This window comes from Hyperolius riggenbachi, chromosome 3 (assembly GCF_040937935.1).
Source record: "Hyperolius riggenbachi isolate aHypRig1 chromosome 3, aHypRig1.pri, whole genome shotgun sequence".
NCBI classification, from domain to species: Eukaryota; Metazoa; Chordata; class Amphibia; order Anura; family Hyperoliidae; genus Hyperolius; species Hyperolius riggenbachi.
Window position 1 is genome coordinate 174552408 of NC_090648.1, and position 23218 is coordinate 174575625.

General features: G+C 42.6%; 1 protein-coding gene across 1 annotated transcript in view; it reads right to left on the minus strand.

Annotated features, from left to right (window-relative positions):
* Positions 1–23218, minus strand: part of TUBGCP4 (tubulin gamma complex component 4) — a 53156-nt gene that overhangs the window by 18534 nt on the left and 11404 nt on the right. Inside the window, exons 4-10 of the mRNA XM_068275317.1 lie at positions 21909–21962; positions 18032–18088; positions 15250–15329; positions 14545–14746; positions 13386–13551; positions 9785–9909; positions 6742–6792 (exon numbers count right to left, since the gene is read on the minus strand). Of these exons, the coding sequence (XP_068131418.1) occupies positions 6742–6792; positions 9785–9909; positions 13386–13551; positions 14545–14746; positions 15250–15329; positions 18032–18088; positions 21909–21962 (735 nt within the window). The remainder of the gene's footprint in view (positions 1–6741; positions 6793–9784; positions 9910–13385; positions 13552–14544; positions 14747–15249; positions 15330–18031; positions 18089–21908; positions 21963–23218) is intronic.

Below are 23218 nucleotides of genomic sequence, written 5' to 3' on the forward strand. Positions count from 1 at the left end.
GGACCTGATGGGGAACATGAGTGACGTCATGCCAGGGGTGGCGCCAAAGCGCCGTCCCGGCGTGTCTAGGCAGATACTTGGGAGACGCAAGCGGCGAGTAGCCGCTGACGTCACCCATCAGATGTTAGGAGGCCCGGGCTGCTGGCCAATCAGCGCTAACCTATACTGATGCGGCATGACTGTCGCATCCAAATATCCGCATATACGCATCCACTTGGATGCATAGTAACCACATGGCTAATCTGCAAATATAAACAAACTTACGTTTGCAGCAAACTATAGGAAGTACTCCATATTAAATTAGGAAACAGGGCAATTTTAACAGACAAACCAGGGAGGGGAAGGGGGAGGAAAAATAGGGGAGGGAGGGAAAAGGGAGGGAAGGAAAAAAAGGGGGGGGGAGAGAAAAGGGGAACACAAGAGAATGAGGGGGCTCTTACTCCATAACAATACTCAATATTATCCACGCTATGGCATTCTGGACTAAGGCACATGACAGTTAAATATTAAGTGCTTTGATAACAGATCTCAATAATAAATATACACACATATATATATATATACATATACATACATATATATATATACACATACATACATACATACACACACACACACACACACACACACACACACACACACACACACATATATATATAACAGACAATTAAGACTGGGCACAATGGAGCAAAATCATGAGAAGGGCAACAGGTCAAGTTCCCTGTTTAGACCCCTCGGCTCCATTGTGTCCAGTCTTTTAATCCAATACGCTTCCCTCCAAAGCAGCTTCTTCAGTTAGTCACCCCCTCTTCTTAATTGTGTAACCTGCTCAATAACCATAAACCTCGATTGGCTGACATGGTGACCTGCTTGTACAAAATGATATGGTACAGCCTGATCTGTAAGTCGTTCCCTAATAGCACGTTTATGAGATGACAGTCTCTTTTTTAGTTTCTGGGTGGTCTGTCCAATATATAATAGGCCTCATGGGCACTTAAGGGCATAAACAACATAATCTGAGTCACATGTGTGCCACCCCTTTATTGAAATTTTAGTACCTTGGTGAGGGTGTGTAAAAAACGGACCCTTAATTACAGAGCTACAATGTACACAGTTTAAGCAGGGATAAGTCCCCCTTCTATGTGTCTGTGTTACACCAGTATCAGAAGTCAGGTCAGCATGCACTAATCGGTCCCTAAGTGGTTGTGGTTTCTTATAGGATATAAGTGGAGGGTTCCTAAACTGCTCAATCTCGGGGGAAGCGATCAGTCAATAAATGCCAATGTCGTCCCTTTTCCCTCCCTCCCCTATTTTTCCTCCCCCTTCCCCTCCCTGGTTTGTCTGTTAAAATTGCCCTGTTTCCTAATTTAATATGGAGTACTTCCTATAGTTTGCTGCAAACGTAAGTTTGTTTATATTTGCAGATTAGCCATGTGGTTACTATGCATCCAAGTGGATGCGTACATGCGGATATTTGGAAGCGACAGTCATGCCGCATCAGTATAGGTTAGCCGTGATTGGCCGGCGGCCCAGGCCTCCTAACATCTGATGGGTGACGTCAGCGGCTACTCGCCGCTTGCGTCTCCCAAGTATCCGCCTAGACACGCCGGGACGGCGCTTTGGCGCCGCCCCTGGCGTGACATCACTCATGTTCCCCATCAGGTCCGCCGAGTGCGGGCGGGTGGAGTGGGGGTGACGATGGGCGGACCAAGGAGGTCAAGGAGCGTGCGGCCAGGAGGGCCTGAACAGATGGGAAGGTCCAGCCCGAGTGTCCTATCAGGGCAGCCGCATGTAAGTTCCCCATCAGGTCCGATAGAGCAGGATCATTATGATTGGTAGTTAGTAATTTGAACTGATTGGCTGCTGTTAACCATGTCTGCTATAAATGTCAGTGTATGTTTCATATGTTTGTAACCTCCAGCTAAGCTTGATAAAGAGGCGTGCAGCCTTGAAACGTTGCATTATTTACTGGAAATGCTTTGACAAATAAAAGAGCAGAAGAATTACATAGATGGTGCCGGCTTCATCTTCTTTACTTTGCTGAAATGGAAGGAGTATGGCACAACTCTACCAAGACAAGGCCGTCCACCTAAACTCAGATTGAACAAGGAAAGCGCTGATCAGAGATGCATTCAAAAGGCCCATGGTGACTCTGGACGAGCTGCAGAGATCTACAGCTCAGGTGGGGGAATCTGTCTATAGAACAACTATTAGTCGTGCACTGCACAAAGATGTCCTTTATGGAAGAGTGGCAAGAAGAAAGCCATTGTTAACAGAAGAGCATAAGAAGTCCCGTTTGCAGTTTGCCACAAGCCATGTGGGGGACACAGCAAACATGTGGAAGAAGGTACTCTGGTCAGACGAGACCAAAATGTATCTTTTTGGCCAAAATACAAAACGTTATGTGTGGCGGAAAACTAACACTGCACATTACTCTGAACACACCATCCCCACTGTCAAATATGGTGGTGGCAGCATCATGCTCTGGGGGTGCTTCTCTTCAGCAGGGACTGGGAAGCTGGTCAGAGTTGATGGGAAGATGGATGGAGCCAAATACAGGGCAATCTTGGAAGAAAACCTCTTGGAGTCTGCAAAAGACTTGAGGCTGGGGTGGAGGTTCACCTTCCAGCAGGACAACGACCCTAAACATAAAGCCAGGGCAACAATGGAATGGTTTAAAACAAAACATATCCATGTGTTAGAATGGCCCAGTCAAAGTCCAGATCTAAATCCAATTAAGAATCTGTGGCAAGATCTGAAAACTGCTGTTCACAAACGCTGTCCATCTAATCTGACTGAGCTGGAGCCGTTTTGCAAAGAAGAATGGGTAAGGATTTCAGTCTCTAGATGTGCAAAGCTGGTAGAGACATACCCTAAAAGACTGGCAGCTGTAATTGCAGCAAAAGGTGGTTCTACAAAGTATTGACTCAGGGGGCTGAATAATTACACACACCCCACTTTGCAGTTATTTTTTTTTTTTTTTTTAAATGTTTGGAATCATGTATGATTTTCGTTCCACTTCTCACATGTACACCACTTTGTATTGGTCTTTCACGTGGAATTCAAATAAAATTGATTCATGTTTGTGGCAGTCATATGACAAACTGTGGAAAACTTTAAGGGAGCTGAATACATTTGCAAACCACTGTATAAGAGTTTCTGATGCTGAAACTAGGATATAATTAAAGTAAAAATGGGTATTTGAAATAATGTATTATGTTCTACTATAGGTCACCACAGTTCCTGTTTTAAAGGATACATCTGGCAATAAAAACGAAAAGAAAAAAAAAAAAAGGTTCACTCACCTGAGACTTCTTCCAGCCCTGGCCAGGTCAGGAACTTCTGCGCATGCAGAATTCTGCAATGCTCTTGGAACTGCTCAAGTGCAGAGCGCTCCCATCAACGGGAGTGCGATCACGAGAGGCGTGCCTACGCAGAAGGTCCCATGCCGGCCACAGACCGTGATTTTACGGAGGGGAGAACGGAACTGCAACGTGGGACCTAATGACTTCTAGGGGCTGGAAGAAGCCCCAGGTGGGTGACATTTTTTTCTTTTAATTACCAGATGTATCCTTTAAGTACCGTAACCTGTGGCTCTTTAGCTGTGATACAACATGAAGGATATCCCAGCAGGGCAAGCTGATGTGAGCATCTACAGGTTCAGTCTCTAAGCTTCCTCTTTTTTTGTTCATCAGATCTTCAATTACAGTTTTTCCCAGTGATATCCCAAGAGAAAAGAACTGTGATTGTCTGAATGCAGTCCAAATCTATTGCTCCTAAACAGGGAGGGACAAGGCATGCTGGAGCATACAGACATACAATCATTCCCCAATCTAAGTGGAAATGGCTGAATTAGACAATGGCTACGTGAGGTCTGTAGTCACAGTAAGTAAAACACGCAAACTAACTTTCTTTGCACACAATCATGATTGCCACCATGTATTTTCATTTCAAGAAAACATTTCTGCAAGGCGTCAATGTAATAGCAAAAAGTGAGTCATGGAAACAAATAATAACACTGTACAGTACAGACATGCTGTGTAACATTAAAGAAAAACGTGTTAGAAAAGCATTTAAAGACACAAACATTTTCCAATTACATCAACAGATGAAACATGACCCACAAAGTAATATAAAGTGTTAGTGTAGCTATACTGAAGTGTGCTTGCTTCAAATAACATCAAATGAGGCTCAGATCAATAACACAACTGGTGGTAATGATTTTGCTGGTCTTGTAAAATACAACCTTACCTTGTGCCATGTTTATATTAACCTTAAGAAGCCAGCCTATACTCAAACCTGTAGAGTGCTTGCAGCGAAGTGCACTCAGCTGTCCACTGGTGCACTCCCTCCTGTGTCCTTCTGTCTTCATCCCCGCTGGCCGAACAGACACTCCAGTGAAAATGAAGGTGGAAGGAGACGGGGGGACAGGTAGATGCATTCTGCTGCAAGCACTCTGCAGGGACCCCAAGGGATCACTCTTAGATGGGATGGGGGGGGGGGGGGGGTGTCTGTCAGTCAGCCCTGCTGCAGCAGTTCCAAGGATTTTTAATACATTTCAAGCTGAAATCGTGGTGGGAATATAGATCCCTCACATGTTGATCAGAGAGGGCATTATCTTTTGGGCACATCGGGCAGAAATCTGCCAGTATGTGGCCTCCTTTATCCAGTGTCTGCAGAGGTATCAGCAATTCAATGGAGATGTGCGAATTTACTTTAGGGGGTCATATTCACACAGCTCAAGCGAGTGGGAAATGGGAACAGCATGAAAGCTCATTATCAAAAGCAGAAATCAACAGAGTTAAGAATTTTGGGCATCAGTATAAGCATAGTGTGTGTAGGACTTCACTAGAGCTGGCCCCTTATTCAAACTAGCCCTCAAAACTCACCCCCTTCAAGAAGGCCTACCCTACTTCATTGATGCCCTATCCCTCTCTGTTGAGAACCTCTCAATGTGGCCCCCCTCGCATCATTTCACCATCCCCTCCCGTTAGATTGTAATCCTTTGGCAGGGCTACCCGATCCTGCATCCTGCTCACAGGACAACATGAACTTGAATTACTTGGACTAATACTCTAATGTACGATCTTGCATGGTTTATCTTAGTGCTTATTGCCTGTATTGCGTTGACCTTCAACCCTATTATCATCTGCAACCTTATTTATTGTCCAGAGCTGCATATTATGTTGGTGCTGTATAAATCCAACAAATAAATAATAATAATAGTGTAACAGATTATACTGTACATACTAGATCTTAAAAAAGGGGAGTATATTGCACTGTTGATCAGGACCTCATTTTAAACACATTGGAGAGAGGGATATGAAGGCTGCCATATTTACATTCTCTTAAACAATTCCATGTGCCTGTCAGCCCTACCAATCTTCTGGCTGCAGTATTGTCTCAATCACAAACCTATAACAAACATAGCAAGTGTAGTCAAATGTACCTGTTCAGCATCCTTATGCTTCATACACACTTGAGATAAAAGTCTTTGGAAAAGGCAAGATTACAGACCAATTTTACCCCCTTCCATGTAGTATGAGAGCCATACCTACAGGGCTGGAACCCACAGGAGCGCTTTTGGCAGCGTTTTGGCAGCACTGCGATACGCTAGCAGTTTGCCAAAACGCTGGGCTAATGTTAATGGATGGGGCAACTTCCACAGGAGCGTTTGCGTTTCCCAGAAACGCAAACGCAGGACCTGCAGCATTTTGGGAGCGTTAGCGCTTCAATGTAAAGTATTGAAACGCTAGCAGAAACGCTCAGCAAAACCTAAACAGAGCGGTTTTGCTAGCGTTTTGCGGTTCAGCACACTGTAACAAAATTAAAAATAATTCACAGGACCAATCAGGATAAAAACGCAAAACGCAAAACGCTACGCACCCGCTGGGCAAAAAAATACAATGTTGCAAAACGCGACCGAAAACGCTTGCAAACCGCTCAGACAAACCGCTAGCGGTTGCGTTTTGCGTTTGCTGATTTCAGTGGGTTCCAGGCCACACAGTCTATTCTATGGAGCTGAACTCCCCATCAGACAGAAATCTTTGCAAGATGCTGCACACACAGATGCTGTAGAGGCACAAAAGATCATTATCGGCAAAAGATCTGTTCCTGCAAAAGATCCATTCCTGCAAAATTCATTCATAGTCTGCAGATCCTCATACACACCTTGTTTAACAGACAATCATCTGCAGATCATCTGCAGATCAGATCCACCAGGATGGATTTTCAGATCTGCAGATGATTGCCAGATATGCAGATGAATGTCTGTTAAACAAGGTGTGTATGATGATCTGCAGATCTCATAGACTATGAATGCATTTTGCAGGAATGGATCTTTTGCAGGAACAGATCTTTTGCAGATAATGATCTTTTGAGTGTGTACGGGCATCTTTGTGTGCAGCATCTTGCAAAGATTTTATCTGATGGGGAGTTCAGCTCCATAGAATAGACTGTGTAGGTATGGCTCTCATACTACATGGAAGGGGGTAAAATTGGTCTGTGATATTGCCTTTTCCAAAGACTTTTATCTCAAGTGTGTATGAAGCATTATTCTGGGTCAGTAGCTGAAACTGTTAGTTTTCCATTAAATGCACTTGCAGATTGTTTGCATTCTACAAAACGTAAGGATGCCAACAACATAATGTAAATTGAGGCAACACGCAATCAGACTTAGGTCCAAGCACAAATGTCTGGCCGCGCACTTCCACTTGTTTTAATGCATGACACACATCATACCTTTAATTGGCCGATTAAATCAGATTCTTCTACCATCAGTTTCCACAAATGCTGGAAAAAAAAAATAAAAAAATAAAAAATATTTTATACATACATATATATACATATACATACATACATACATACATACATACATACATACATATATATATATATATATATATAAACAAACCCTCCTTTCAAGGCAAACTTTATACAGTATTACGTGTAGACATTTTCTCCATGGTGCTATACTACAAGCCAGTATGGGGTGTCTGCACTGTGATTGTTATTCAACCACGTCACCTCGAGGGGTTTTTCCCCTTAAAAACCAGAGCAATTTTCACCCGTCAGAGCTCCTTCCATCCATTCACCTATAAATTTATTACTACTTATCACAACAAAACAATCTATATCTTGTTTTTGTTGCCACTGATTAGGCTTTCTTTGGGAGGTACATTTTGCTAATAATTATTTTATTCTAACTCAGTTTTAATGGGAATAATAACCCGGGGGGGGGGGGGGGGGGGGGGGGAGGGGGATGCAGCGGGAGGGACGCAGTACCCACGCCCCTGCACAGAGTTGTGGCATTTTGAAGGGGTGCAGTTACTCGTCCCGGCAGAGGGGGAAGTGGTTAAACTGGCAGCCAAAAAGGATTATTTATGATTGTTCAGGGTCCAAATAGGCCATTGTTCTGTGCACCTGTAGAGAGCCAATTTGTTTTTGCGCCCTTTTCAGGTTTACACTGAATACATGAAAGCATATTTCACTGGTCCTTGTACTAAGAATAACAATTACCATCTATACTCGCATGTAAGCCGAGGTACCCACGTTTCCCTCAGAAACCAAGGAATAAAAAGTGATTGACTCGCATATAATGCCCCCTCCCCAAGTCATTCCCCGCCTCATAGCCAGATGTGCCCCAAGGATGATACAGCTGTGTCTCAAGACGCCACTAGATGGCGTCAAAAATGAGACAGCGATTGCCACACAGGAAGTAGAGCTAGGTATAGGTGCCCCCAGTATAGCCAGGCATGGGGGCACCCATGCCTGGCTTTACTAGGAGCACCCATGCTTAGCTATACTGAGGACACCTATACCTAGATATACTGTGGGCACCCATACCTAGCTATACTGGGGGGCACCCATACCTAGCTTTACTGGGGACACCTATACCTAGCTATACTGGGGGGCACCCATGCCTAGCTATACTGAGGACACCTATACCTAGATATACTGTGGGCACCCATGCCTGGCTATACTGGGGCACCCATGCCTGGCTATACTGGGGCACCCATGCCTGGCTATACTGGGGCACCCATGCCTGGCTATACTGGGGCACCCATGCCTGGCTATACTGGGGCACCCATGCCTGGCTATACTGGGGCACCCATGCCTGGCTATACTGGGGCACCCATGCCTGGCTATACTGGGGCACCCATGCCTGGCTATACTGGGGACACCTATACCTATACTGTGGGCACCTATGCCTGGCTATACTGGGGGCACCTAAACCTAGCTATACTGAGGGCACCTATACCTGGCTATCTATCTATACTGGTGGCACCTATACTTGGTGTGGGGGGTATATACACTCACCTAAAGGATTGTTAGGAACACCTGTTCAATTTCATATTCATGCAATTATCTAATCAACCAATAATATGGCAGTTGCTTCAATGCATTTAGGGGTGTGGTCCTGGTCAAGACAATCTCCTGAACTCCAAATTGAATGTCAGAATGGGAAAGAGGCGATTTAAGCAATTCTGAGCGTGGCATGGTTGTTGGTGCCAGACGGGCCGATCAGAGTATTTCACAATCTGCTCAGTTACTGGGACTTTGACGCACAACCATTTCTAGGGTTTACAAAGAATGGTGTGAAAAGGGATAAACATCCAGTATGCGGCAGTCTTGTGGGCGAAAATGCCTTGTTGATGCTAGAGGTCAGAGGAGAATTGGCTGACTGATTCAAGCTGATAGAAGAAGAGCAATGTTGACTGAAATAACCACTCGTTACAACCGAGGTATGCAGCAAAGCATTTGTGAAGCCACAACATGCACAACCTTGAGGCGGATGGGCTACAACAGCAGAAGACCCGACCGGGTACCACTCATCTCTACTACAAATAGGAAAAAGAGGCTACATTTGCACGAGCTCACCAAAATTGGACAGCTGAAGACTGGAAAAATGTTGCCTGGTCTGATGAGTCTCAATAGAGTCAGAATTTTGCATAAACAGAATGAGAACATGGATCCATCATGCCTTTTTACCACTGTGCAGGCTGGTGGTGGTGTAATGGTGTGGGGGATGTTTTCTAGGCACACTTTAGGCCCCTTAGTGCCAATTTGGCAGCGTTTAAATGCCACGGGCTATCCAAGCATTGTTTCTGACCATGTCCATCCCTTCATGCCCACCATGTACCCATCCTCTGATGGCTACTTCCAGCAGGATAATGCACCATGTCACAAAGCTCGAATCATTTCAAATTGGTTTCATGAACATGACAATGAGTTCACTGTACTAAAATGGCCCCTGCAGTCACCAGATCTCAACCCAATAGAGCATCTTTGGGATGTGATGGAACGGGAGCTTCGTGCCCTGGATGTGCATCCCACAAATCTCCATCAGCTGCAAGATGCTATCCTATCAATATGGGCCAACATTTCTAAAGAATGCTTTCAGCACCTTGTTGAATCAATGCCACGTAGAATTAAGGCAGGTGTGCAGGTGTGTGTAGGTGTGTGTGTGTGTATAGGTGTGTGTGTAGGTGTGTGTGTGTGTGTGTGTGTGTGTGTGTGTGTGTACTTGGCTGGAACTGAATTGCGATAGGGGGTACTTGGATTGAAAAAGTTGAGAAACACTGTCTTGGGCCACTGTAGGGGACCTCAGGAAACCACAGCTCTGTTATGTTCAGTTCTGAGATAAACCAGGGAGCAATTTTGTTTGTTATAAAATTTCACCAAATTGTTGATCGCAAATAAATATTGTTTGTAAGAAATGAGCCTTGAATACTTTTTCCTGTTAAACATGCTATAAGTAGAGTCAATGAACACTGTCACTGACCTCTGCAACTGTGCTTCTGATCCGGTCAAGAACAGACTCAAAATCTACCAAGCTGAAGAGAGGTTGTTGTTTTAGCCTGTGCAGCTCTGCAGCAAATATATCTTCCTGGTTCTTCAGTATGGATCCTAGAAAGCAGAGAACAAGCAGAAGATAGGCCGTGAGATTACCGTACTTAAAAACAATGACAATTTAACATAATAAAGATATACAGTTTTTCTAATCTCTAGACCCAATGTTTTTTGCAATTGGCAAGCATATGCATTTTTTTGTATAAGAAAATCCAAATCATTTAGCCCTCAAACCGTGAAGGCAATATAACTGCAGGTTGTAAAAAACCTCAGGGCATGCTTCTTTCCTCATTGCACTGCAGCACAGTTCAGTTTACCTGCATTACCAATTTAGCACTTTCTGTTTTAATTTCCTCTTTACTTGGTGTTCTCTCCAAAGTCTCTTGTAACCCTAGTCACCCTAAAAAAGCTAGTATTGCTAGGACAGCTGAGTCAGCTGTTGTGGCACTCTGAGACTTGAATACCATCCAACATTGTCATGACACTGGAGGCTTTGCAAGAGGGGGCAGAAATTAAAAAAACCTTACCCTTCTTGTAAATTTCCCATGTCTAGGTCAAGGACAAGATCAAGGGGCTCATCCCCACATCAATTGCCCAAAGGGAGGTGAAAGGTACAAAAAAGAAAAAAAAAAAAAGTCTGGAGTTCAGAGTTTTATGCTGGATTGACAGCTTGGTCTGTCTCTCCTATCCAATTGTGCTGATTCTCATACCTTTGGCCAGTCATTTACCCTCTACCAGCATATAAATGATTGTATTTGCTGTAATCTTTCACTACATTCCTGGGGCACATGTTGCATCATATCGGCAGGCAGTTTTTCCCCAGTATTGCTTTGTGCAGTAGTCCTCCTCAAAGCTGTGTCCCTCTGAGAAAGCGGATGAAGCATTAAAGGCATCTGCCAACATGACTCTCCGCAATGTATCAGTAGATGCACACAACTATAGAGCATAAATAAATTATGGAAATGTGTCATCTGCTGTAATAAGCATGTATCAGTACCTTGAATTGATTTACATTTTCTACCGCAATTATTTCTACGCTACCCAATTTCCATGGCGGCTGGCATTCTATTCTGATCATACGAAACATTTCAATTAATCATGTTTTCATGCACATTTTCCATTAAGTGCCATTTTAGTAAAGTGTAATAATAACAACAACACCCGTTTTAAAATATAATTGTATGCATGTTAATTCTCATAATCCCCATCGGTGGGCTGCAAACCCAATCACCTGCCTTCACACATTGGCAGGTGATCTTTTTAATTGTACAGTCACCCCAACCAAATAGGTGACCTGGGTGTAGAAGCCATTTACATTCACTTACTGACCATCTCTATCAGCGAGTGCTCATACCTACATTATATTATGCGTCGTACCAAAAACTTTTCTAAAAGCTGGACCAATGTGTAGCAGCAGTGACGCACACAAAGGCTGACCATTTAGGTAGGATCGGCAACACAGTGGTTTAGACTGACTAACTTTAAAGGGAACACGAGGTGAGAGACATATGGAGGCTCACATATTTATTTCCTTTTAACCAATATAAAAAGTTGTGTGGCTGCCTCTATTTTCAGTCCACCCCAGGCCAATAGTGGAATGAAAAGACCCATGCAATCTTGGGTTCAACAGACGTGTGAGAGACAGTCATGCTTCCCACTGCTCCTCCGTACACGTGCAAATAACCACTGTTGATTGTCCGGCAGCTGTTGTATAGAAACAGCAAAGGCAATCACCTATTTATGTCAATAAAGCTCGCCCTTCTCGTGGCTCCAATCTAGGAAGCTTTCATTTGCAGAGTCATCCAGTCAGCTGTGTTTCCCACATCCATGCGTGCTACACTTCAGTGGGGTACACAGATATGAAAGCGAGGGTGCCTCTTGCCCGTCTGGCAAGCTCAAACAAGTGTCTGCACAATCCTTCTCATTCCATGCCGCTTGGGTGGAGGGTAGGCCTGAACGATTTTAGAAAAAAATTGAAATGAGCGATTTCTGTCTGAAATTGCAATTTCGATTGGATTCACGATTTCCTTCAAATCAAGCTTTGTTCCCCCTCTTTTCCTGTTTGTTCCCCCTCTGTCTCTCTTTGTGCCCTCTTTGCCTCCTCTGGGTCTTTCTCTTACCCCCTTTGTGTCTCTGTGCCCGCTCTCTCTCTTTCTCTCTCTGTGTCCCTCTCTGTGCCTGCTCTGTCTCTGTGCCTGCTCTGTCTCTGTGCCTGCTCTGTCCCCCAAGCTGCATCAGTTCTGGACATAGCTTCAAGCACGAGTCCAGCGATGCCAGTCTATCCACTCTGCCTTCTGCAGGCTCTAATGCACGGAATACTTCCTGTACGTCATGTGACATAAAGGAACCCGGAATTTTGCCAAGCAAAAGAGCCGGTGTTGTGTCCGATTACGCTGCCTGTTGATTTGTGCTGCCCCGCATGCGCAGTAGGAGACTGTGCGGCTACATTTCCTATTGAATGATGCTGCTGGAAGTAAAATACTAAATATCTCTGGTTCCATACATCATACACTCCCCGAATTGTCAGGGTAGGGAGGGGACCTCCCGAACTACCTCTATGCCAAATTGCAGCCCCCAAGCCCCACTGGTTCCCAAGATAGGTTTCTATAATCTATCTCCTGATCCAGCGGGGTTCGGGGGCTGCAATTTGGCATAGAGGTCGTTCGGGGGATCCTCTCCCTACCCTGACAATTTGGGGAGTGTAAGAGGTGTGGAAGTGAAAATATTTAGTATTTTACCTCCAGCAGCATCATTAATTTCACACTGAGCATGCATGCTACTCAGTGTGGAAGGGAGCTTCCGGGCAGCACAATCAGACATTACACCGGCAGATGGTGATAGAGGACGGACAGTGTTTTGACTCGTGCGGAAGGTATGTCCAATGCTGCGGGCCGCACTTGCCGGGACTTTGGGGAAGTTTGAAGCCGCTTCTTCAAACTTAACCCATGTGGAAATGACGTGATCGCGATAATTGCTAAGACGATTCCAAAATTGTGATCTTGGTGATCGAGATTTCTATTTAAACGAGATTCATCTTTTAGGCCTAGTGGAGGGGGGAGGAGCTTAAAATAGCAGTTTTCACACAAGTCTTCACAGCGAGGCATCCCCCTGCAAAGTTAATAAGATCCAAGCAAAAAACATTGCAAGGGATGCCGTGTATTAGTACCCTTGCAAAGTTGTAAAAAAAAAAAAAAAACAATTAAAGAAAAAAAAAAAAAAAAAAACACACACACACACACGAAGTTTATTGAGAAAAAAAAAAAAAAGTTTCTTTTAAATCAATTATACTGTTAATGGTACGACGATGCAATCTGCAATTTGAGAGCAATTCATCATTTACAGAACCAGGCCATTATTGATCCCTATATATTTGCAGGAGGATTACATGAGTAGCAAATCTGAGAGGCACATCACTGGTCTGTCTTAACTGGAAATTTTGCTTGCACCAAACATAAGAAGCATTTACGGTAATAGAAATCTATAAACCTTTAAATTCAAGAACCTGAACAAATAAGCTGTGAATTTGATCATACCTGTTCTGGTCATATTTACATTCTGATTTTCAAACATCTGAACAGATTCTCCCACAAACAGGATCTTCTCAGCAACCCGCACAGGGATGTAGGATGGCAGCATTTCAACCCTCAGTGAAAACTGCTTGAGGGATGGTGCCAACATGTTTTCCTCCTCAATCAGACGCTGCAATAAAACAAAGTGCAGGCAACAAACGTTTATAGTGCAGGACTTTTGTGATGTACTGATTACGTGACAGCACACACTGAAAAGTCTAGAATCTAGATCATGAAAAACAGTGTCAACTACTGTGAGCCTTCAGGGTAAGGGTGTGTACACACATCCAATTTTGATTGGGCAATGACTGGCAGATTTTAATGCCTCCAAGTAGTATGAGAGCTTACATACACAATCTGTTCATAGTATTCAAAAGAGGTTGGCCCTCATGTTACATGGAAATGGTAAAAATGGCCAATCAAAATTGGATGAGTGTAACCACCCCAAATCTTAAGACAGCGGCTCAAATAAAAATAAAGCATATGATAGTGATCAAAGCACCACCCATCTTCATGCAACCCTTATCACTGCTACACCTGCTAAATGTACAATACTATGTGGCATTCAAAACCTGGTGCTCCTCCCCCACCAGCTCAACAGAGATGGTCTGCCATGTCCAATCACCCTTCTATGGAGGTGTAAGAAACTCTTCAAAAGTGTAGCCACTAAGTCTTTTGTGGGGGAATACACCACTGTCAGGTTTAATCAAAGTGATCTGTGTATGGCCACTTTTAAAATGAACCTGAAGTGAGGAAACTTGCTTCAGGTTAGATACTTACCTATGTGTATGGGGAAGGCTCTGGATGCCATAGAGCCTTCTTGGCCCTTGCTCATCCCATCATTCCACCGCTGTCCACCATTGAATTCATGCACCTTTGGTGCTGCTCAGCTGGCTTCCGAAGTGCTCGCATCCCCCGAGTGCTTCTGAGCACAAGTGCACCCACACTGCGTGAGCTTGGACTTGGGCGTGCGCGGTACGGATCCACTCGTCTTTGAAAGTATACAGAAAGAATACTTTGCAAGCAAACCCTGCTACTTTCTGGATGAGCCTTGCACACACACACAGACCAAAGATAATGTAATGCCTCCCCAAGACTTCTTGTTTGCAAGGTAACGCCTTACCAAGTCTTGCAGCTCTCGCAGCTGTTTCCCAGTCAGACCTCCAATACCGAAATCCTCATAATCTTCATCAGGCTGAACTGAAGCATTGCCAGAAGAGGGCCCTTGTCTCACAAAGAACTCTTCATACTGATCTAACAGTAGGCCATGAAGCATCCAGGCAGACAGCTGTTTGTACATGACCCCATGACATACTGCTAGGATCCTGTGATTAAGAAAAACCATGAGCTGCGTTATCTAGACTCAAAGTACCAAGGGACAAGAAAAATTAACCAGATGAGTAATTGACATACACACTATGTTTTAAGTGCCACATACAGTATCTCAATAAAGGTCCTAATCATCTTGAAGGTGTGTTTGCTCCTCACAACCCCAGTCACCCTAATCAATATAGCAGTAAAGAATACTTTAAGCAGAGCTGCACAGAGAGGCATCTTCTCATATGCTTACCAAAGCCAGCAATATAAGCAGGGAGGCTTTCTTTCATGCGATTCCTACAGTGGTCATGATCTATACCTCCATATTCAATGTGGCAGCTGCCTGTAAAAGGTCAGCACTGGCTTCTTGGGTAACCCTAAGAGCCGTCTCCATGATGCACAGCTTTGCCAGAACATTTGAGAACTAACAAGTGGAGTCCAAACGTCAGGCCACACAGCAGCCACTATGGCTAAAACTACATATCTGATATTGTCTGAATATATTTCTTACTTTTCCAGTGCGCTGCGTACAGGAGGCAGACCCCCACAGCTGTGCTTGTAAACGGTTTCCAACAGCTGACAGCCATGGATCTGCAAACAAAGAAAATTACACTAAATCTGCTGTTCTGTATGCCAATCAAGTGGAACAGCAAGTCGTATGCGATCACAGCTGTCCTGAGGACTCATAGTAAATAAAAGCAAATCGGTTTTGTGTGTGAACAAGCACTGCCGATTTTTTAAAAAAAAAGAAAAAGTTATTTATTTTTGTCAACTTTTTGTGTGACCCAGACTGTACTTTACACTGAAATGGCTACTGTTTAAACTTCAAAGATCAAATGTAACCCCTTATATTGAAAATAAGAATAGGGGACTGCAGGAAGTTCTTTATGCTACTGCTGCAACACATACAATTAATCTTATAAGTTTATTTTTAGTTCAGGTTTGCTTTAAAACTGGCAATAATGGTCCTTCCAAACAAACAATGATTTTATGCACCTCTCTGCATTAACTATTGTCACATTTATTTCATTCATTACCTCTGTATTCTGCTTAGCACTCTTGTCTTGAAACTCTGATGTCACAGATTCTATGATCACCTAGAAAACTATCCACATTAAAGGGGAACTGAAGAGAGAGGTATATGGAGACTGTCATGTTTATTTCCTTTTAGACAATACCAGTTGCCTGGCAGCCCTGCTGATCCTCTGCCTCTAATACTATTAGCCATAGCCCCTGAACAAGCATGCAGCAGATCAGGTGTTTCAGTGGTTCAGACTTATAAGTCTGATCTGACAAGACTAGCTGCATGCTTGTTTCTGGTTTTAATCAGATACTACTGCAGAGAAATAGACCAGCAGAGCTGCCAGGCAACTGGTATTGATTAAAAGGAAATAAACATGACAGCCTCCATATACCTCTCTCTTCAGTTCCCCTTTAAGGGCCAATTCACACTACAAGAGCTTCTCTAAGCACTTTGTGATTTTAAAAGGTCTTGCTAAGTCTACCCTGTCAGTGATCTGCAAACTTGGCTCTCCAGCTGTCAAGGAACTAAAAGTCCCACAATGCATTTGCCTTTATGAATCATGACAGTGGCTGTCAGACTCACGCAATGCATTGTGGGACTTGTAGTTTCTTAACCGTTGGAGAGCCAAGTTTGCAGATCACTGCCCTATGTGTGTGTTCTCACAATAGCAATGTGATTTTGTAAATATCTCTCAAAGCTCTTGTAGTGTGAACAAACCCTTAGGCCTGGAACCCACTGAAATCAGCAAACGCAAAACGCAACCGCTAGCGTTTTGTCTGAGCGGTTTGCAAGCGGATTCATGCGGGTTTTTGGTCGTGTTTTGCAACATTGTATTTTTTTGCTCAGCGGTTGTGCAGCGTTTTGCGTTTTTATCCTGATTGGTCCTGTGAATTATTTTTCATTTTGTTACAGTGTGCTGAACCGCAAAACGCTAGCAAAACCGCTCAGTTTAGGTTTTGCTGAGCGTTTCTGCTAGCGTTTCAATACTTCACATTCAAGCGCTAACGCTCCCAAAATGCTGCAGGTCCTGCGTTTGCGTTTCTGGGAAACGCAAACGCTCCTGTGGAAGTTGCCCCATCCATTAACATCAGCTGAGCATTTTGGCAAAACGCTAGCGTATCGCAGCGCTGCCAAAATGCTCAAAAAACGCTCTTGTGGGTTCCAGCCCTAAGTGTGTGATAACTGCATAGGTTTCCTCCCACAACCCAGCAGTGATAAATTAACTGGCTTCTGTTCAAATTGCGTATAGACCATGGAAGAAACACTACATTGTTAGAGCTTGTGAGGAGCAGTGAGGGATGTGAATATTTAAAATGAATCTGTTAAGGGTTGTGCAACAAGTTAGTTACATAAAGATACAGATAAAAAAAAAAAAAAAAAAAAAAACACAGACTTAGGCACATTACCTCAAGTTAGGACACTGAGATAAAATAAATCACTGGACGCTGCAGCGGTTTTGGAGCGATCGCGATTAGCGTGCTTTGCACGCTAATCACGATCGCTAATCGGGAATTGCAAATCGCTGCCAAACCGCTGCATGCAGCACGTTTGCGGTTATCGCTAACCGCAAACGCGGCAGTCAGAACACTGTCACTTGCTACTATGTGAAGCGATTTTTGTAAAACCGCTAGCGGTTTGCCATGAGCGGGAATCGCGCAATTCCCGCTCAGGTGAGAACGGGCCCTTAAGTTAAAAACCAGGGTCTTTGTTACAAAAGAATACATCCTCTTGCGTACTCACATACACTGTGCATAGGTTCCCCAGAATGTTTGTACTATGCATGTTACAGGGCCAGAATTAGGAGACATACAAACACTGGGGGACCTCTACGCCATGTATGAGCCCATGGCCACAGCTGTGGTCATGCTATCTTTTGTAGGGGCTAGCGGTCCAATAAATGGCAGCGGAACTACACTAAGGGGCAGACAGACTGCTAGGGGCTGGAAGAGGTCCCAGGTAAGTAGGCCAAATCTTTAACATTTTAGCTCGGATGTCCTTTAAATCGCCTCCCAGCATTTTATGCAACAGATCATTTGGAAGTAATCAAGCTGTACAGATACTATTGGTTAACAAGTGTTGCTTTATTGGTGGTCAGTAAGTCATGTGTTGAAATGTTCTGTTGATGACAGGCACACATGGAATGCCATCTCCACTTGCATTAATCATTACATGTTTGAGGCATTACACTCATCCCTTCATATGGCCAGTGAACTTCATTTATTGTTACAGTAACAGCACAGATGTGTTGAATGGTTTCTAACAAGTGTACCTTCTGGCTCTTGATTTGCTCCACAACAATCATCACTGATGGAAAGAGAAGGTGAAACTGAAATAATAAAATAAAGAAAAAAAGTGTGTCAATTTATAGTCAAGACAAATCTTAAACTGAACATGTAGCAATTAGGAACAACAGAAATTGTTGCATAATCAGAGGTTCTCTGCAGAGGGATATGGAGGCAGCCATATTCATTTCCTTTTAAATAATACCAGTTTCCTGGCATCCTGCTGATCTTTCATGTATATGTAGTGAATGAATCACCCACCTGAAACAAGCATGCTGGAATTCCAGTCAAACATCTGATCTGCATGCTTGTTCGGGGCCTATGGCAGAGGATTAGCAAGGCAGCCAGGCAATTTGCATCCTTAAAAAGGAAATAAATATGGCAGCCACCATATCCCTCTCACTTCAGGTGTATTTTAAAGTGAACCTGAAGCGAGAGTGACATGGAGGCTACCATATTTATTTCCTTTCAAACAATACTAGTTGCCTGGCAGCCCTGCTGTTCCATTTGGCTACAGTAGTGTCAGAATTACACCAGAAACAAGCATGCAGCTAATCTTGTCGGATCTGTCAATGTCAGAAACATCTGATCTGCTGCATGCTTGTTCAGGGTCTATGGCTAAAAGTATTAGAGGCAGATGATCAACTGGTATTGCTTAAAAGGAAATAAATATGGCAGTCTCCATATCATTCTCAGCTCGGGTTCACTTTAAATGTGACAAACTGCATAACTTGCAAATGGAGGTACTCAGAACTTAAAGAGGAACTCTAGTGAAAATATAATTAAAAATGTGCCTCATTCTTACAATAATTATGTATAAATGATTTAGTCAGTGTTTGCCCATTGTAAAATCTTTTAAATCCCTGATTTACATTCTGACATTTATTACATGGTGACATTTTTAATGTTGGCAGGTGATGTAGCTGCTGCATGCTTTTTTGGCAGTTGGAAACAGCTGTAAACAGCTATTTTCCACAATGGAACAAGGTTCACAGACAGAAAATTGCCAGGAGTACCACGGTCCTCAGAGTTTCACCACAATATCAGTCATACAGCGCCCCTTGAGGGTCTGTTTGTGAAAAAGAATAGATTTCTAATGTAAAAGGGGGTATCAGCTACTGATTGGGATAAAGTTAAATTCTTGGTCCGAGTTTCTCTTTAACTGAACATTGCATAAATTTACACTTTAAAAAGGAGCTTTCAGCCCTACTATCTCAGAAAAAAATTCCACATATATAAGTACATAAATACTTGCTCTATTTACATAACATATGTATTGCACTGTCCATGTTTTGATTTTAGTGATTTTTCTACAGTAAAAAGAGAAAATCCTTTATAGTATTTCCCATTTTAAGTGTGGCTATTTTGAAGCCAATCCTGATGTCATTTTCTCCCTTAGGGCCCATTTACACTTAATCAGTTGGTGTGCATTAGTGTGCGTTAGTACCAGGGCTGTGGAGTCGGAGCAATTTTGGGTGCCTGGAGTTGGAAAAAAAATGCACCGACTTAGACTCCTAATGATTTTAAACTGTAATTAAAATAGAAAAATATGATAAAATGTTTTATTTCTCAGATATTAGTCATCATAAATAATTTATATATACAGGAATAGCTTAGTCCACAAAAATGAAATAAGCCAATCAAAATTAGTTACTTGTGCTGCTTCAATAAAGCAGTCCCCGTATTTTTAAAGTCAGATATACATATCTGATTGTGACTGTACAGTATATATGATGTGTACACAGGAATCTCTTATATACACTAAATAACATCTATGCTGTAAGTATAAAGCCTGATGTGTAGCTGTGTCATTAATAGAGATGGTCAATGAGATGGAAATAATTCTGCGTTGATGCTGGTTTATGCAAATGTATGTACTCCCTTTGCTCATGAAATCAAATCATTTGATATGTTGTTAAAATTTGGTTTGGTGACTACGAATTAAAGGGTACCTGAGACGGATGTAAAGTGTTATACATACCTGGGGCTTCCTCCAGCCCCCTTCAGGCTAATCAGTCCCTCGCTGTCCTCCTCCGCCACCTGGATCTTCTGCTATGAGTCCCGGTAATTCAGCCAGTCAGCCCAGTCCGGCCGTGTGCCGCTCCTACAGCCAGGAATATTCTGCACCTGCGCAATAGTGCTGCACTGGTGTAGTACGCTCTCGGCGGCAGAGTGTGTGCATGCGCACTACGCCCGACTGGCTCAAGTACCTGGACTCATAGCAGAAGATCCATTGCATTTCAGTTAAAACGCGTTAAGTGTGAAAGGTGCCATAGGAAAACAGGGGCATTACTTTGAAAATCAGTTTTCTTTCAGTTATAACTGAGAGCAACTGATTAAAGAAAACCTGAACTGAAAATTAAAAGTCAAAATAAGCATACACAAGTCATACTTACCTCCCATGTAGTCTACTTCTCAATTTCTTTTTCCTCTCCTGCGTCCTGTTTGTCCACTGTGATCAATGGAATTCTCCGTCCTCCATTTTGAAAATGGCCATTACCCCATAACAGCTTTCTGGTCAGCACACAGTTAAACTGTAACATTGCCCAGTTGAGCCATAGGGAAACATGGACACATCAGTTCTCCTCTCAGCTGTAACTGACAGCAACTGATATATTTCAGTTCTGACAAAATGTTGTCAGAACTGGAAGGGATCATTGCCAGAAGAAAATGGTGAGCTTCTGAGAGGAACTGAGGGCAAGGTGACTATGTAATGTTCATTTGAAGTTACCTCATGTGTTTATTTTAAATAATTTTACTCAGTACAAGTTCTCTTTAAGTGTAAACAGGGCCTTACTCTCCTCATCCTGATTTGCCCGCCATTTACTATAGAAAGTGCATTGTCTCAGCATGAGAAATACTGGCCAATCAGAGAGGAACAGAGGTGTAGGAGGGGAAAACAGGAGGGAAAGAGGCTTCACCCGATCAGGCTGCATTAGTTAAGTCTGAGGGGAAATAGAGAAGCAAAAAATTAAAGAAATAAAAACCAGCATGCCCTGCAACTTCCTTTTTGCTTACCAAATTTTGTGTGTACCAAATAAACTGGGGAATGATCATTTATCAACAAGAAAGGTAATAAGGATTTTAACTTTTGGATTGCCTGGTTAGCATCCTTATTACTTGTTTACCAGATAAAAATAAAGAATTGATTTTTTATTTTATGCCTGACAGTTACTCTTTAACTGATCTGACTGAGCATCCAGAGGCTCCCTTCTGCAGAGCATCTACTTATTTTTCTATTCAGGGTCTGCCTTCAGTACCCCCCTGGAACCACCCAAGTATTCACAGAGGTGCAGGTACCAAACAAACAAACACAGAACATTTATATCGCGCTTTTCTCCTGGCGGACTCAAAGCGCCAGAGCTGCAGCCACTAGGACGCACTCTATAGGCAGTAGCAGTGTTAGGGAGACTTGCCAAAGGTCTCCTACTGAATAAGTGCTGGCTTACTGAACAGGCAGAGCAGAGGTTCGAACCCAGGTCTCCTGTGTCAGAGGCTGAGCCCTTAACCATTACACTATCCAGCCACCACATGTTGAGAAACTAGTCTCTAAATGTTGTGATGGAATTTCAGTCTAAGACATTTAACCATTAAGCCTCTTGCCTCCACAAATAAGAATATACTTCCGTATACTACGTGTCACAGTCATAAGGACCTGAGCCCACTGCTGTGTTTTTAAACACGCACAGGTTTTTCAAGTGTTTTTGAAATTAGTTTTAAGCTGTTTTAATGCGTTTTGTGACACATTAAAAAGCCTCAAACGCATTTCAAAAACACTTTAAAAACGCATGCATTTTTAAAAACATGGCAGTGAGCTCAGGCCCTTACAGATTATTAGAAACTATTGTAGCTTCAGTAACTCACCTGGTCCAATGAGTAGTTAATGTGGGATATGGAAAGATGTGGGTCAGCCAAGAACTGTATTGAAAACAAGGCAAGATAAAATGCATGAGAAATGCAATCACAGAAACATATGTTCACTAAGAACATGTAATGTTATATGTAGGAGATTACATTTTTCACACTCAATTTAAAAGGTTCTAGCTTACAGTTATGCTCATCCTATGGCTTTACTATCTATTGCCTCTCTAACCCAGAACATTGATTATTAGATTTATATATCAGCACAGTACATGGACAATAACAATGAAGCAGACTTACTATATATAAAGCTATATGATAGGAAGCACCTAGAGGTGGCAGGGCAATTTACAGCAATACATTTTTATTGAGAAAAGGTCAAATATACATTCTTGGACCCAAACAATATCCATTATCCCCACGCCGGGGCAAAGTGAGCCATACCCAAACAAGTTTACAGTGTAAGAGAATACGGGTGAAAGAGAAAGTAAAGGGAGTTGGTAAGCTGTGAGTCCCTAACTAGGTAGGAAATGGATGGAACAGGACGGGGCATTGGGTAAGTAGCATGTGCTAGGTTAGATTATTTGCTTGCCTGAAGAGTCACGTTTTGATGTTAACCACTTCACCACTGAGGGGTTTTACCCCCTGAGCACCAGAGCAATTTTCACCTTTCAGCGCTCCTTCCATTCATTCGTCTATAACTTTATCATTACTTATTGCAATGAAATGAACTATATCTTGTTTTTTCCGCCACCAATTAGGCTTTCTTTAGGTGGGACATTATGCCAAGAATTATTTTTTTCTAAATGTGTTTTAATGGGAAAATAGGAAAAATGTGGGGAAAAAAATAATTTTTCAGTTTTCGGCCATTATAGTTTTTAAATAATGCATGCTACTGTAATTAAAACCCATGAAATTTATTTGCCCTTTTGTCCCGGTTATAAAACCATTTAAATTATGTCCCTATCACAATGTTTGGCGCCAATATTTTATTTGGAAATAAAGGTGCATTTTTTTCAGTTTTGCGTCCATCCCTAATTACAAGCCCATAGATTATAAAGTAACAGTGTTATACCCTCTTGACATAAATATTTAAAAAGTTCAGTCCCTAAGGTAACTATTTATGTATTTTTTTTTAATTGTAAATTTTTGAATTTTTTTTTTAATTACAAAAAAAAAAAAAAAAAAAAAAAAAAAAATGGGGAGTGTGGGAGGTAATGAGTTAATTTTTTGTGTAAAAGTCATTTATTTGTATGTGAAAAATGTGTAGGGTGTAGTTTACTATTTGGCCACAAGATGGCCACAGTAACTTT